This window comes from Pseudopipra pipra, chromosome 17, assembly GCF_036250125.1.
Source record: "Pseudopipra pipra isolate bDixPip1 chromosome 17, bDixPip1.hap1, whole genome shotgun sequence".
NCBI classification, from domain to species: domain Eukaryota; kingdom Metazoa; phylum Chordata; class Aves; order Passeriformes; family Pipridae; genus Pseudopipra; species Pseudopipra pipra.
The window spans coordinates 10,557,086-10,570,052 of NC_087565.1; the positions used below are offsets into that span (position 1 = coordinate 10,557,086).

Consider the following 12,967-nt stretch of genomic DNA (forward strand, 5'->3'; position numbering starts at 1 on the left):
TATCTCAAAGACTTCAGTCCCTCTTCCAAACCTGGATGAGATTGGCTGACAAATGAAATGCTGTTGGGGAGGAGCAGTGTTGCTGAGGAAAGACAGACTGACAGGGAGGTCAGTTTCCAGAGGAAACTATGCTAAAGAAATAATGCAATTGTGCAAACATGCCCACAAAGTTTAGTGACTGTTGGCAGCACAGTGTGGAGGGGAAAGTGCTGCTGCTGCTCTTTGAGCTTGTGATGCTACTAAGGACTCTCTGTTCCTTGGGGTGTCATGAATGTCATCCCTCAGGTCCATTCCAGGTGAAAGAAGGAAAATGGGCACATCCCTGATGGATATTGGGCTTTTTGGGTTAACTCTGGCCATGTGGGGGGGCTGTACAACAGGGCCTCAAACTTGGCTGAGGCCTTTTGTATTTCTGGAACACAAACAACAACTAACTTTCAGTTTATAATAATCTCAGTATGTATCTATTTACATAGCTGGTGAGTCCATAAATGATTCTCAGGGAGCCTCTTTCCAAAGCTCACAGAGGACATAAGGCTGTTGCTGTGCATTTCTCCAGGTCTGGGGTTCCTTTCTGAAGTAAGTTTAAGCACCTGAATCCAAACTGACAGTATTTGGAGCTCTAAAAATGAATATTAAGATTTTGATGCTATTCCCATTTCTAACTGGCAACCAGGGGAAAGCTCCTGGTGTGGAGAGAATTGACAAAATGCTCGTTTAAGTGATGGTTGTGGCTTGTGCTTTGCCAAGCAGAGACAGGTAAAATGCTTTGGGTGGAAAGCAATATCCAGCTCCAACGGCAACAGGCTCAGTGCAGTGATCTCCCTCTCCTTGTGCCCCCTGTCACTCCGAGCATGTTCTTGGAGCACCACACAGGGCACCGTGGGCTCGTGTCCAGGCAGGTCTGCAAGGACAGGTGAGTGAGTTACCGGCCTGCCTCCCTCGGGGGGAGGAGAGGGGGCAGCCACGGGGAGGGAAAAGCGAGCTTGGAGGTGCTGAGGCCGTGGAGTGCTGCTTTAAACTACGCTCCTCGTACCTCAGTTTCTCTTGCTGGGAAAGTCGCGGCTCCGAGGCCGGTGAGTGCGGGGACAGCGGGCTGGGCTGGGCTGGGCGATGGTGGGAGGGGGTGCGGGGGAAGGGGGTGCCCGGGCTGAGCTGCAGCGCGGGGGCCGTCCCGGATGCGGGGACGGTGCCCCTCAGTCTCCCCGGCACCGCGGGCAGGGCGGGAGGGACAAAGCGCGGTGCGGGCGGAGCGCGGTGCGGGAGGGACAGAGCGAGGTGCGGGCGGAGCGCGGTGCGGGACAGAGAGCGGTGCGGGAGGGTCGGAGCGCGGAGCTGTCCGTCCCGGCGGTGCTGAGCGCTGTGGCGGATCCCGCGCCGTCCCGGTGAGTTCCCGTCGGCGGGGAGCGGAGCGGGCGGCGCCGGGGGCTCCTCCAGGAGAGGTGAGGGGGGCCCGACCGCGGGGAAGCCGCTGCCCCGGGGGGACACGGTGCCCCGAGCACCCCCGGGCGTGGGGAGGACTCGTTCCCGCGGGTGCCCCGGGTGTCCCCGGCTGCAGCAGGGCGGGGAGCCCGGCCCCGCGGGCCGTGGATGAGCTGGGGCTGCGGGGACACTCCCGGGGGTGCTGGAGCACAGCGTGGGCAGGGGGTGTCCCGGGGACAAGGGACCGGCAGTGGCAGCCCGGGGTGCGAGCGCTGCTCCCCGCCGGGGCCACCACGGGCACGGTGCGTGTGAGTGAGAGGCACGCTTGGGGTGTGAGTGGGGTTGCACCCCCGCAAAGGAGCTTGCAAGAGTCCCGGGTAGGGAACTGAAGCAAAAAGCAGATTTTACTGTCTGTAGTCGGTGGGGATGGGCAACCCTGGCAGAGGAGAACTCCGTGATTTTGGGTAGGGGTCTGAGGGCTGCCTGTCCTTCAGATCCTGAGCAGTTCTCGTTTGTGCTCTTTTGCTCTTCCGTGACTTTTTAAGCCCTGCACTGTTTGCTAGGCTGGCAGCAATGTCTGAGCTTCCCCTGTGCTGGGAACTGCAGAAATCGATTCCTGCTCTTTTCTATTGAAGGAGTCTGGAGGTCAGTGGAGTTTCCAGGCTCATCAGATTTCCCCCTCCTCTCCAAGGCAGACATGGCTTTGTTGGCTGAAGAAAAGCAACTGTCCAAGTCTGAAGGGGAAATGGGCAAACTCGACAATCACATGAAATAAAATCTATGATCTTTCATGTAGAGTGGCCAGGACAGTCCAGCCATGCCAGTGCCCTCCCAGGTGCCAGACATAGACATGGGATGTAAGTCAAGGTTTAGGTTTGATTCTTCCTGTGAACACAAGAATAAGGGCTGGGATGCAGAATACAAGGGTTTCCTGGTAATGTACCTGTGGCAGCAGCTACTTGGAAAACTTCATCTCATTTTGAAGTCTGATTAAATTGAGGGGAAAGCAGCTTTCACAGTCTGTCTCTTCTCAGAACAGTCTGAGCAATGGAGCTTAAATCAAATTCAGCAGCAGCTCTGTATGCCTAGAGACTACGTGGCTGAGCAGTTTGATGTTGAAGGGCTGTGCTGTGCTGGCTGGCTACCCTGAGGAGACAGTCTCGGCTGAATCCCTCCCTGAGGAGCCACAGATCTAGTCTTCATTGAGCACAGTCACACGTTTGAAATGTTCCTGAGTTGGAAGAAAACTCCTGTTGCTGTTTCTGTCAGAAATTATTGTGAATGTGTTTAATACCTGCACTGATATTTCTGCAGCTTGTCACTCCATCCACTAAAGTTGACAGCAGAGAGGGAGGCCTGTGCAAGCTTCCCCCATCACATGCTCACCTGAGGGAGAACCTTGGTGGGAGGGGGACCTTTGGTCAGGTTTTCAGCAGACAAGAAGAACCAGAACAGGTTTGTGAATTGCCAGGGAAGCAGACTACTCACTGTCTTGCTTCCACAAGGAAGAAGACCATGTAAGCACCTCCTGGGGCCAGGTGAGAAGAGGTCCCAGCACTCCCCCCTACAAAGGAGCTCAGACAAGTGCACCACCTCCTAATTTGTTGGGGGGGGGGGGGGAGGAAGATTTTACAAGCCCTCAGTGAAAGCAGCAGGGGAAAGTCTGAGATTTTTCACTAATTTCTGTACTGATCCCAGCTTCACTTGCCTGTCTGCTGCACAGGCAAGTTTACAGGATCCAGTTTATGATTTACTTTCGGGCACAAAAGTGATAGCTCTCCATGTTTCTATAAAACTAATTTATTGTCTGTGTGTCAGTGACATCAGCACATCGATCAGTGCAAGAGGTGCATTTTTATCAGTTCTGTCTTACAGGGAGTGATGTGTGCTTTACAAGTAGCTCAAGCACAATCATAAAAATAAGGCCTATCCCAAGTAATGTCAGAAATAGAAGTTCCTCTCCTTCAGATTATTGTCCCTTTTTGCCAGCTTGATCTCACAGGACACTTGCAGCTCCCCTGACGTATTGCAGGATGGAGACCTGCCAGGGATCTGAAGGAAATAAAGACCTACAAGCTTGGCCAGTTCTCTTCCTTTTTGCGTGTGTGCCTGCATGCTGAGGAGCAGGAACAATTCCTTCCAGACTGTTTGTGGTGGGCCTTGCCCTGTCTCGTCCCCAGTGCAGCTGTGTGACCACAGTCCCTCCTTTCTCCCTGGCTCTGTATTTATGATGGATGCTTTGCTAAAGCCTCTCAGAGAGATCGTGTGCATGTGCTGTGTTCAGCTCATCTGCTTCTAAGGACTCTTGAGGAAGATGAAATATGGCCTAGGGAAGAACTGTGCATTATGAGAATTTCAGGAGTGATTTGCCCAGCCCTAAATGAAGGTTGTTTCCGATTAGGTTAATGAAGGACGTTGTCCTCATGGCCAGAGTCACTTGGTCTGTACAGGGAGGTATAAATCACCTGTCCCTGCATGTGGAAAATCTCTGCCCTCTGAACAGCATAGGAGAGGAAAGGAGGTTATTTCTGCTGGGCTGTGAAGCATGAACATCCAGGATGCTCTGTGGAAGAGGTGAACCCAGGAGCCCCCTTTCACCACTGGGACTATGTCCTCCTGCCTCCATCATACTTGGGGTGTGCAACCTCCAGCCCCTCCACCTCCTCCTCTCCTGCTGGACTCAGTCTCCTCTGCACCACCCTTGCTCCCAGGGTGAGTGGCTCTTCGGGGGCCTCCCCGGTGTCTGGGACATCTCTGCAAACCTCTGACCCCTCAGTTGGGTCTCACCCAACTTGCACCATTGCAGGGCTCTCATCACCAGGACCTGCAGATCCCTTCCTTGCAGTCTTGCAACAGAGATGGGGAGAGCAACAAGTGGCTCAGTCCCCCAGACAGAGCTATAGCTGCCCAAATGTGTGTGTGTTTATCCCAAAGGCACAGGCTGGTATCTCAGTGCACACATCCAAAATGTGCCTGTGGGAGCTCTGCACCATTTTTATCTGTTTGTTGTTGAGGGGAAAGAGTCACTTTCTCAAAGAATTTTGAAGAGAAACTTAGAAGCTGATGAGTAAGTAGCAAAACCTCCTCCCTCCTTCCCTTTCCACAGGGTTGGTGCCACAGGCAGGGTTAGCTGGGGCTGGGGTTCCACACAGCTGACCAAGAGCTGTCCTCCCAGAAACCAAGGGAGCTGGGCACGTCTTCATTTGCCAGAATTCACTCTCACTTGTATGTGTATCTTGCTTTGCAGATGGGAAATGTGTCCAACATCTCGGTGTTCACCTCCACCTTATCGGAGAGAGAAGACCTGATTTTTGGCACACTCTATTTAGTCTTTGGTAAGGAAAGGCCTGTTATCCCTGTGTCCCTGCTGCAGGCAGCCCAGGTGCTGCCTGTCTGCCTTCCAGAGATGTCCAGGCCTTTTCATCTGCTGATGCTTCCAGAAGTGTCCATTTGTTAGCAGAATAATTAAGCTGACCCTTCCCACATTACTCAAAATGATGATCTGGCCAAAGCTTGGTGGCTGCATTCCTCTCTCAGGGGAACTGCAAGTGTCTGCTATGGTTTCAAATATTTGGAAAGTTGAAGAATAACTTTTGAGGAATGTGCTGTAACTCCTATCGCAGCCACCCAATGTGAGATGGGCAGGGACTCTGTTGGCATCACCAGCTTCATGTTTGTTGAAGGGGATTTGGACCTCGAGCTGGCCCTTGCTCTCAGCAGAAGCTGCTGGTGAAGGTTCTGTGATTTGGAGTTAGTGGCACTGAAAAGCCAGCAGGCAAAACCGAGGGGCTGGGCCTCGCTCTGAGGTGGCCCAGACCTGGTTGGTGTGGGCCAGAAGTGAATGATGGGCAAAGAAAAGCCTCCCAAGTCTTATGAGCCCTGAGCGAGTTGTCTCCCAAATGCTAGAAGAGGTTTTTATGTCTGTGAGGACGGGGAACCCAAAGGGTTCACACCACTGGACTGACAGCAGTCCTGTAGGTATCTACAGCTGATAAAATGTGCTTACCACAGATGTGAGACTCACTCTGTGGGAAAAATGCCTTGTGAGGCTGGGAAGAAGGGCAAACATCTCAGCATTCTGCCCTCCAGCAACTCCAAAGCCTCCAAAGCTTTGTATTTGGCCAGGTCCCATGTGAGAATCCTGTTCCTGAGGGGAACTTTATTGTTGGCCATTCAGCAGCTTTGGAAGCTGGTTCTTACCATGGGATTTAATTTACAGCCTAATCCATTAGGGAGAAACTCTTATCCTGCCCAACCTGCCTAAAGAGCAGCAAAGATTCCCCTTCTGAGGACACGGAAACCTCTTTTCCATGAAAGCACAATTACATAATAAAAAGAGAAAGCCCTTGTTATAAAACTTTAATCACCACTGTTGATTTAAATACACTAATAGCAAACAGAGAGCCTTCTTTTGTTTAGTCTGGATTTTCCTTGATCTTCATAGTCCCTTTCTTCTTGTTTGTTTTGTTACCATGATATTGGACAGCACAGAGTCACAGGAGTGACATTGCCAGGAAGAAATTACGAAGGGGAAGGGGCCCAGCTCCTTGGCCTCACATCAGAGGACAATTACACAAAGCCCCTGTTATTTATCTAGCTGGAAGGAAGTGTCCCCCTTGCTCTTTCCAGCTGGAAGAAGTGACTTTGGCCAGATCCTGCACCCGGAACCCACTGCACTCTCATCCCATCACTGCCCTCCTACCAAACGCCTCTGTAGGATCTCAGGAAGGGGAAGGGATCAGATCCAATGTAAAGCAGCTCCAGATGTGCTCACAGAGCTCTGTGGGTCCCATGGGCTCCCCTGTTCAGCCTAGGGTCCAGAGAGGGAAGCCTGGAGCCCTTTCCAGGCTCCATAAAACTTCTCTGGTATTTGCTTCCAAACATCTCAAGATGCTCCTTGTTCCCTTCCTGGCTCTGTTACACACAGCACTGTTCCTCTGCCTTCTCCACAGGCATCATGTCCTTCTCTGGGAACTCACTGCTGCTGCTGGTGGCCTATCAGAAGAGGTCCTTGCTGAAACCTGCCGAGTTCTTCATCGTCAACCTGGCCATCAGTGACCTGAGCATGACGGTGACGCTCTTCCCCTTGGCCACCTCCTCCTTCTTTGCACACAGGTACCTCATGGAAGTGGCAGGGGGCAGTTTGCAAACCTCGTCTGGAAGTGGGGAGATCCCTTACAGGGGGTGCAGGGAGGCCCAGGCCTCAGCCTGGTGGCACTGGGGCACTGTGTAAGCTCCCAGACATCCACCCCACCGCGGGTGCTTTGCTGCTCCCTGTCCCTCTGGTTCCTCACACAGACCTGCTGTAAAAGGGGGGGTGGTGGATCCCTGAGCTGGCACCATGTGGCACAAGCACTGCAGTGGTGTGTGCCAGCATGGGGCAGGGCAGCTCTTGCACCTGTGGCTCCATCTGTCCTTGTCACTGGGGTGCTCAGAGAACAAATTAGCAGCGAGATCATGCCCATGTTTTCTCGGTCAGGTGCTGGTACCTGTGCAGCCCATTGGAGCCACCCCACATGTGCCCAGCTTTGCTCCTGGTGTGGGACCAGCAGCTGGGAAATTCCCAGCCTTCCTGCGGAGCAGGGACCATGGAGATGACTCCTGTGGCAGGGCTGTCATCCAGCTGCCCTGGGCAGGGGGAGGGATGGGTTCACTTGCAGCTCTCCTCGCAGGTGGCTGTTTGACCGGGCGGTTTGCACCCTCTATGCCTTCTGCGGGGTCCTGTTCGGGCTGTGCAGCCTCGCCAGCCTGACGGTGCTCAGCACGGTTTGCTGCCTCAAGGTCTGTTACCCAGCATATGGTAAGTGCTGGGATGCGTTACCTGATCCATACCTACACCCCTCTCTGTCAACAGAGCCCCCTTTCTTTTTTTTTTGCAGTGAGTCAGATCCACCTCTTCTGGAAAGGTTTTGCCCGGAGGCAACCCATTCCCAGTCAGTGCACTGAGTCTTAGAATCACAGAAACAAGTTTAGATTGGAAAAAGTCTTTAAGATCACAGAGTCCAGCTGTTAGTCCAGCCCTGCCAAGTGCATCACTAACCCATGCCTCCAGGTGCCACATCCACACAGCTGTACTAGAGCAGGTTGCAGATTTTTGAACAATCGTTCACAGACTTGAGCTTAGACCAGAGCAGAGTCTACATCTGGGAAGCCACAAACTCTGGCAGAGCAACAAGAGCTGCTTTCCCCAGTCCCTGGTGAGAGAGCCATAAGCCAAGTCTATATAATTCAGTGAAATAATTAATACAGGAGGGCTGGGTTTGCAGTGTTGTAGCTCCTGTCTGTAGCCCTGTTTCCACCTGGATGTCCTCCACAGAGCTAAGGTGAATGTTTGCACTGCAGAGAGCACCTGAGGAAGCAAGGGGGCCCAGGGGTGTTCCCTACTCATTCCCTACACAGCTCCTCCTCCAATTTGGAGTTCTTAATTTCCTCAGCTCAGCTGCTAATCCTCCTTCTAGCATGCATCTTCAGAATACACTTTACATGAAAGACCAAAAATAGAAATAAAATGGGAAATCTGATGTAATAGTTTGATTTGCAGCCCAGCACCCAGGGTCCATCCTCTCCCCTCTCTCCCAACTCACTGCCATTCTGCCCTGAGCCAGTGGCCACTGCCAGCCACCAGCATGCTTTGTCCCCAGCAGCTTTCAGTGCCTCAAGGGTGATGCTGGAGCAGAGTCACCTTGGTTATGTGCCAGCACAGCAGCTCAGGAGGTGACTAAAAAGGTGGGAGGAAAGATAAAGATGAAAGCTGGCTATTGAAAGGTGGCCCAGGTGCTAGTGGCTTTTCCCTGAGCAGCTTCTGCTCTCCATTGGCCTGTGCTGGGCAGTCTGACACAGGGGGCTTATCTACAGCCCAGCCCACCTTCCATGAGGAAATGCATAATCAAAATGTGCTTTTAGTTGCTTAGTTTCAAATAAAAATGTTACTTCTATGTATGGTTGAAGATTTAGCACTTTATAGTGAGTTTTAGAAGATCAGAGAGTTTGAGATTTGATGGGGGAGATGGGGGGACCAAAAGTTAAAAAAACCCACCTCTGCTAGAGTTTCAGTCTAGCCCTGCCCTTGCCCCATGTCCCAGGCAGGGGCAGCTGCCCAGCCACCCTGCTGGCTGCCCGTGGGCTGTGGGTGCAGTGTGTCCCCACGTGTCACATGCAGCCCCTTCCCAGCAATTCCCCCGGAGGCCGAAGGGGCTGTGGCCGATCCTGCCGCTCGCTGCTGGGCTGGGGCCAACCCTGACATCTGTCTCGGCTCCTTGTGCCAGCACCTGCAGGTGTGGGTGGCCCGGGGTTGCAGTCCCCTCTCTTCACCATGAGAAGCCACCCTCACCCCAGTCCCTCTGCCGCAGGGAACAGGTTCTCCCCGAGCCACGCCGCGGTGCTGCTGCTGTGCGTGTGGGTCTACGCCCTGACCTTTGCCGCGGCCCCCTTGGCCGAGTGGGGCAGCTACGGCCCCGAGCCCTACGGGACAGCCTGCTGCATCACCTGGGAAACCTCGAGCAGGGAGGCCACGCTCTACATCCTCGCCCTCTTCATCTTCTGCTACCTCCTCCCCTGCCTCCTCATCCTCGCCTCCTACTCGCTGATCCTGTGGACGGTGTGGGTGTCCCGGAGAGCCGTCCAGCAGCACACGTCCCCCCAGCGCAGAGCCCGCAGCCTGCACAGCCTGCTCCTCAAGGTAGGGGGGATCGGGGGGCTGCAGGGCCTCGGGGTGCCCCAGCCCCCCACCCCGTGGGCAGGTGAATGCAGCAGGGCCCCTCCTGCCGCGTGTCTGCTGTTCCCGATAAATTCTCCAGGTGTTTGTGTCAGTGTGGGTAATAACATATTTCTCATTTAAAGCCATCAGGTGGAGGAGTTTTCATTTTAAATTACATTGGAAAAGATCAGAAAGGAGCTTGCATGAGTCATTGTTCCCCAGACTACAAGCTAATACTATAATTTACCAAGGATATGTCAAAAAAAAAAAGTGAATACCCTTTTTAAAAAAACACAGCATGAAAGAAAACAGCTTGCAAGCCTGGCAAGACTGGCAAGCCATGTCCGATCAGGGGAGGGGGGCTGAGCACAGCCCATTTCCAGGCGTCCCAGTCAACCCACATGCCAGCACACAGATTGCTGGAGGGATTTTCAATGCTTCCAAAGGCTGTTGGGGTCCGATGCTGACCTGGTCCCAGCAAGGTGTCTGGGTCCTTTGTACCCATCTCCTGTGGAAGGCTGAGGCAATTCCCAAGTTTCCCAGGTGGGACAGGGTGTGAGTTGCCTGAAGTGAGAGCGGGTTTATGCATGGGGTGTGCTGGGTTGCTGCCCTGATGTCTGACATCACAGTGCTCCAGGGTGACAGGTGCAGAGGTCCTTTCCCTGGGGATGTGAGCACTGTTTGGGGTCCAGCTGCACATGGCTGAGTTTTGGAAGGGGTGTCAGTGTCCCGTGTGTGCCACAGGAGGCTCCTGGCACCACCATCTCCATTTCCTTCTCTTCCAGCTGAGCGTTGCCGTGTGCCTGGGGTTTCTGGCTGCCTGGACCCCCTATGCCGTGGTTGCCCTGTGGGCACTGCTCGGGGACACCAGCCAGGTGCCAGCGCTGGCCTTCGTGCTGTCGGCCGTCTTTGCCAAGTCCTCGACACTCTACAACCCGCTGGTGTACCTGCTCTTCAAGCCCAACTTCCACAAGTTCCTCTCCAAGGACAGGGTGCTCCTCCAGGCCCTCCGCACGCTGCTCTGCTGCGGCTGCCCGAGCGCGGCACTCCAGCCCTTCCCGTCCCCGGGTGTCAGTGACCACGCCGGGGCTTGCAGAAACTGCAACGACGCTTTTGAGTGTTTCAGCAACTACCCCAAGTGCTACAACCCCCCCCAGGCGCCCAGCAGCTCCCCCCTGCACGGTCCCCTGGCCATCCTGGCTGATGGAGCCGCTTGCCAGCCGGGGCTGAAGAGGACAGTGCAGGTGATGGTGCTGGTCACACGGAAGAGGTCGGGCCTGGGTGCTGTGAATGTGGCAGGGGAAGCCCTGCCATCGGCCCTGGTGAAAGACCTGCTCTGAGCCTGGCTGTGCCCAGCTCTGTCCTGCCAGCACGCTGCAGGACAAACCCAAACACAACATTCCTCTCACCCACGTACCCAGCGGGTCCCCAGATGTTCTGTAGGTGAAGTGATGTGAAAATGTAAGACCAGCCTTGCCTCCCACTCTGGTTTGGCTCTTGCAACTCTGAGCCTGGTCTTTGCACTTGAGAAAACAAGGACGAAACCAGACCCTGAGTGCCTGAGATCTGCTCAGGGTGCAGCCCAGGGTAGTCTCTCCTGTCGTTTGCTCTCTGGGCCCTTGGTCTTTATTTTTCATCCTGGTGCTCTGATGACCAAGTAGGAACTTGGTTGTCTTAAAAACTGTGCCTGGCAGGGCAGGCTAGGGGCCAAGAGGCCCTGAGGGGCATCTACCTTCAGTGTTGGCTCCTACAACCCCCACAACCATGTCCTCTCCTGCTGGGGAGCAGGACCATGTCACACAGCTACCTCACTTGGGATTATGAAGCACCTCCCTATAGCTCTCAGGGACTGCTCTCTGTGCCCACTGTGCTACCCCACTCCCTCCATTTGAATGAAACCCACCACTGTCATGTGTTTAGAGCAAGGATCTGGAGTTACAGTAATCCTGGAGTGACTAATGGCAGTCCCAGGTTGTGGTCTCCAGGCAGGGATTGACAAATCTGTGGCTGAGCAGCATCCTGGAGATGGGGCTGTGGCCACAGAGTATCCCTGGCACAGGAACAACAGGGCAGCAGCTGCCAGAGCAACAGCATCCTGCAGGATTGAGTCGGCCCTTGGAGGTCAGTGTGGGCAGCACACCCACGGGGAGGGGTTGGGACAAAAGGGACCAAGAAGCTGTGTCAAGGGCCTGATGCAAAGCCACCCCCACAAGAGCCCCCCCAGCAGCTCCCCTGCCCCGTCCCAGGCACTGTCACATGAGGGGATCCCGTGGTGTCCGTGCTGACCAGTCACCGTGTCCCAGAAGTTGTCCATTTCTAAAGTAAATTCACTCATGCAAAACTGGCATTTGGCTCTGTTCAGCTCTGTGTTGGCAGCCACGCTCTGGGATGGATGGGAACAGGGATGGGAACAAGGATGGGAACAAGGATGGAACAGGGATGAGGGAATTGCTGCCGTGGCAGCCACAGAGAGTGGCCCGGACTGGACCGTGGGAGGGCTTGGGGCCACATGTGAGTGATCAGAGGGACAGGGCATGGGGACATGGGGCAAAGAAACCTCCCCCTGCCCGTCAGCCGAGCCTTCCTCCTGCCGAGGGACGCAGCGACGGCGTGTCCGGCAGCAGCAGGACCTGCTGCACCCCGTGTGCCCGGGCACCCGGACTGGCTGTGCCCGTCGGCCATCCCCGGCTGTGCCTGCTGCTGCCCACCGAGAGGAGCCTCCAGAAAGGGACCGAGGGCTGATTTCCCACCGCAGGAAACGAGCACGAGGAGCTGCTGCCACCTCCTGGGGGCTGTCGGGGCATGGCCACCCGGGATGGACAGGGACCAAGGACTGACCCAGCCAGGCCGGGGACTGTGCTGGGCTCAGGGACACGGCGGGTCCAGCCACCTCTACTGGTTAAAAATACTGGCGTTCAGAGATCACCTAAAGGAGACAGGGAAAAAAAAAAAAATCCTCGGATCCCCTCAGGTCCTTTATTACTCCCGGAAACCCCCAGATCGGTGTCTGCATGTTCAGCTCGATGTGAGAGCAATGCCCAACTCTGAGAGCACTAATGATGGGAGTGCTTTAATCTTCATTCCTGGACACTCCTGCTGCCCGAAAGGGCAGAGGCGCTGCAGCCATTCAGCAAACCCCAGCCAGTTTAATGAACTCCCTGCGTTGTGGCCAGGACGAACAGCAGGTCCGGGTACTCCTCCCTACCAGGCTGGACCCAACCCCCGGGGCACGGCACGGCTGTGGGTGTTTAACCAGCTGGGAATGGGGCCGACAGCTGCCACCAACTACTTACCTGAGGACTAGAGACAAGCCCCTCCCTGCCAGGGCAGCCCCTGGGGTGGCTGGTGGGGGGCGAGCCTGCGAGCAGGATGGAGGTTTCACCCTCGAGGCTGAGGTAGGATCTGCACCAGCTGCTGGGTTGGGCAGGATTTGGGAGGGGGTTCCTGGTTGTGAGAACCAATTTCTTTGGATTTGGTGCTGCTGAGTGGGAAGGGGGTTGGAGGCTGCAGTGCTGTGTTGCTGCTCGGTGAGAGCCTGGTCCTGATGCAGAGGGGGTTTGGTGTGTGAGGGCTGTGCTACAGGCACTGTGTTTCCCACTCACTTGGGGGTCTGAGGGCACAGCAACACACTCCAAGGTGGTAGGGAAACAGTGTGCCCTAGAAAGGAAAAATGGCGAATAAGGTGATTGTCAAGGAAAGCCAGCAAAACTATAAAATGAATGTGAAAATCAGTGGTTGACATAGCAGCTGAAATGTCTTCCAGTGGTTCTAAACCATGGATGTTAATGTGTAGTTTGAGGGAAACTGAAGTCTTAACTTTAATTGTGTAAATGTAGTGATGTTTTAGTG

General features: G+C 54.7%; 1 protein-coding gene across 1 annotated transcript; it reads left to right on the forward strand.

Annotated features, from left to right (window-relative positions):
• Nucleotides 1-1,305: 1,305 nt before the first annotated feature.
• LOC135423714 (opsin-5-like) lies at nt 1,306-11,463 on the forward strand. The gene is made up of 5 exons (XM_064674231.1): nt 1,306-4,757; nt 6,375-6,537; nt 7,095-7,222; nt 8,772-9,100; nt 9,904-11,463. The coding sequence occupies exons 1-5, from the start codon at nt 4,670-4,672 to the stop codon at nt 10,456-10,458; spliced, it is 1,263 nt and encodes a 420-aa protein (XP_064530301.1). The 5' UTR covers nt 1,306-4,669; the 3' UTR covers nt 10,459-11,463.
• Nucleotides 11,464-12,967: the final 1,504 nt, after the last annotated feature.

Coding starts and splice junctions, on each gene's coding strand:
- LOC135423714 (XM_064674231.1), top strand. CDS start 4,670: ATGGGAAATGTGTCCAACATCTCGGTGTTCACCTCCACCTTATCGGAG. Junction 7,223..8,771: donor GGTCTGTTACCCAGCATATG/GTAAGTGCTGGG, acceptor CCTCTGCCGCAG/GGAACAGGTTCTCCCCGAGC. Junction 9,101..9,903: donor TGCACAGCCTGCTCCTCAAG/GTAGGGGGGATC, acceptor CTTCTCTTCCAG/CTGAGCGTTGCCGTGTGCCT.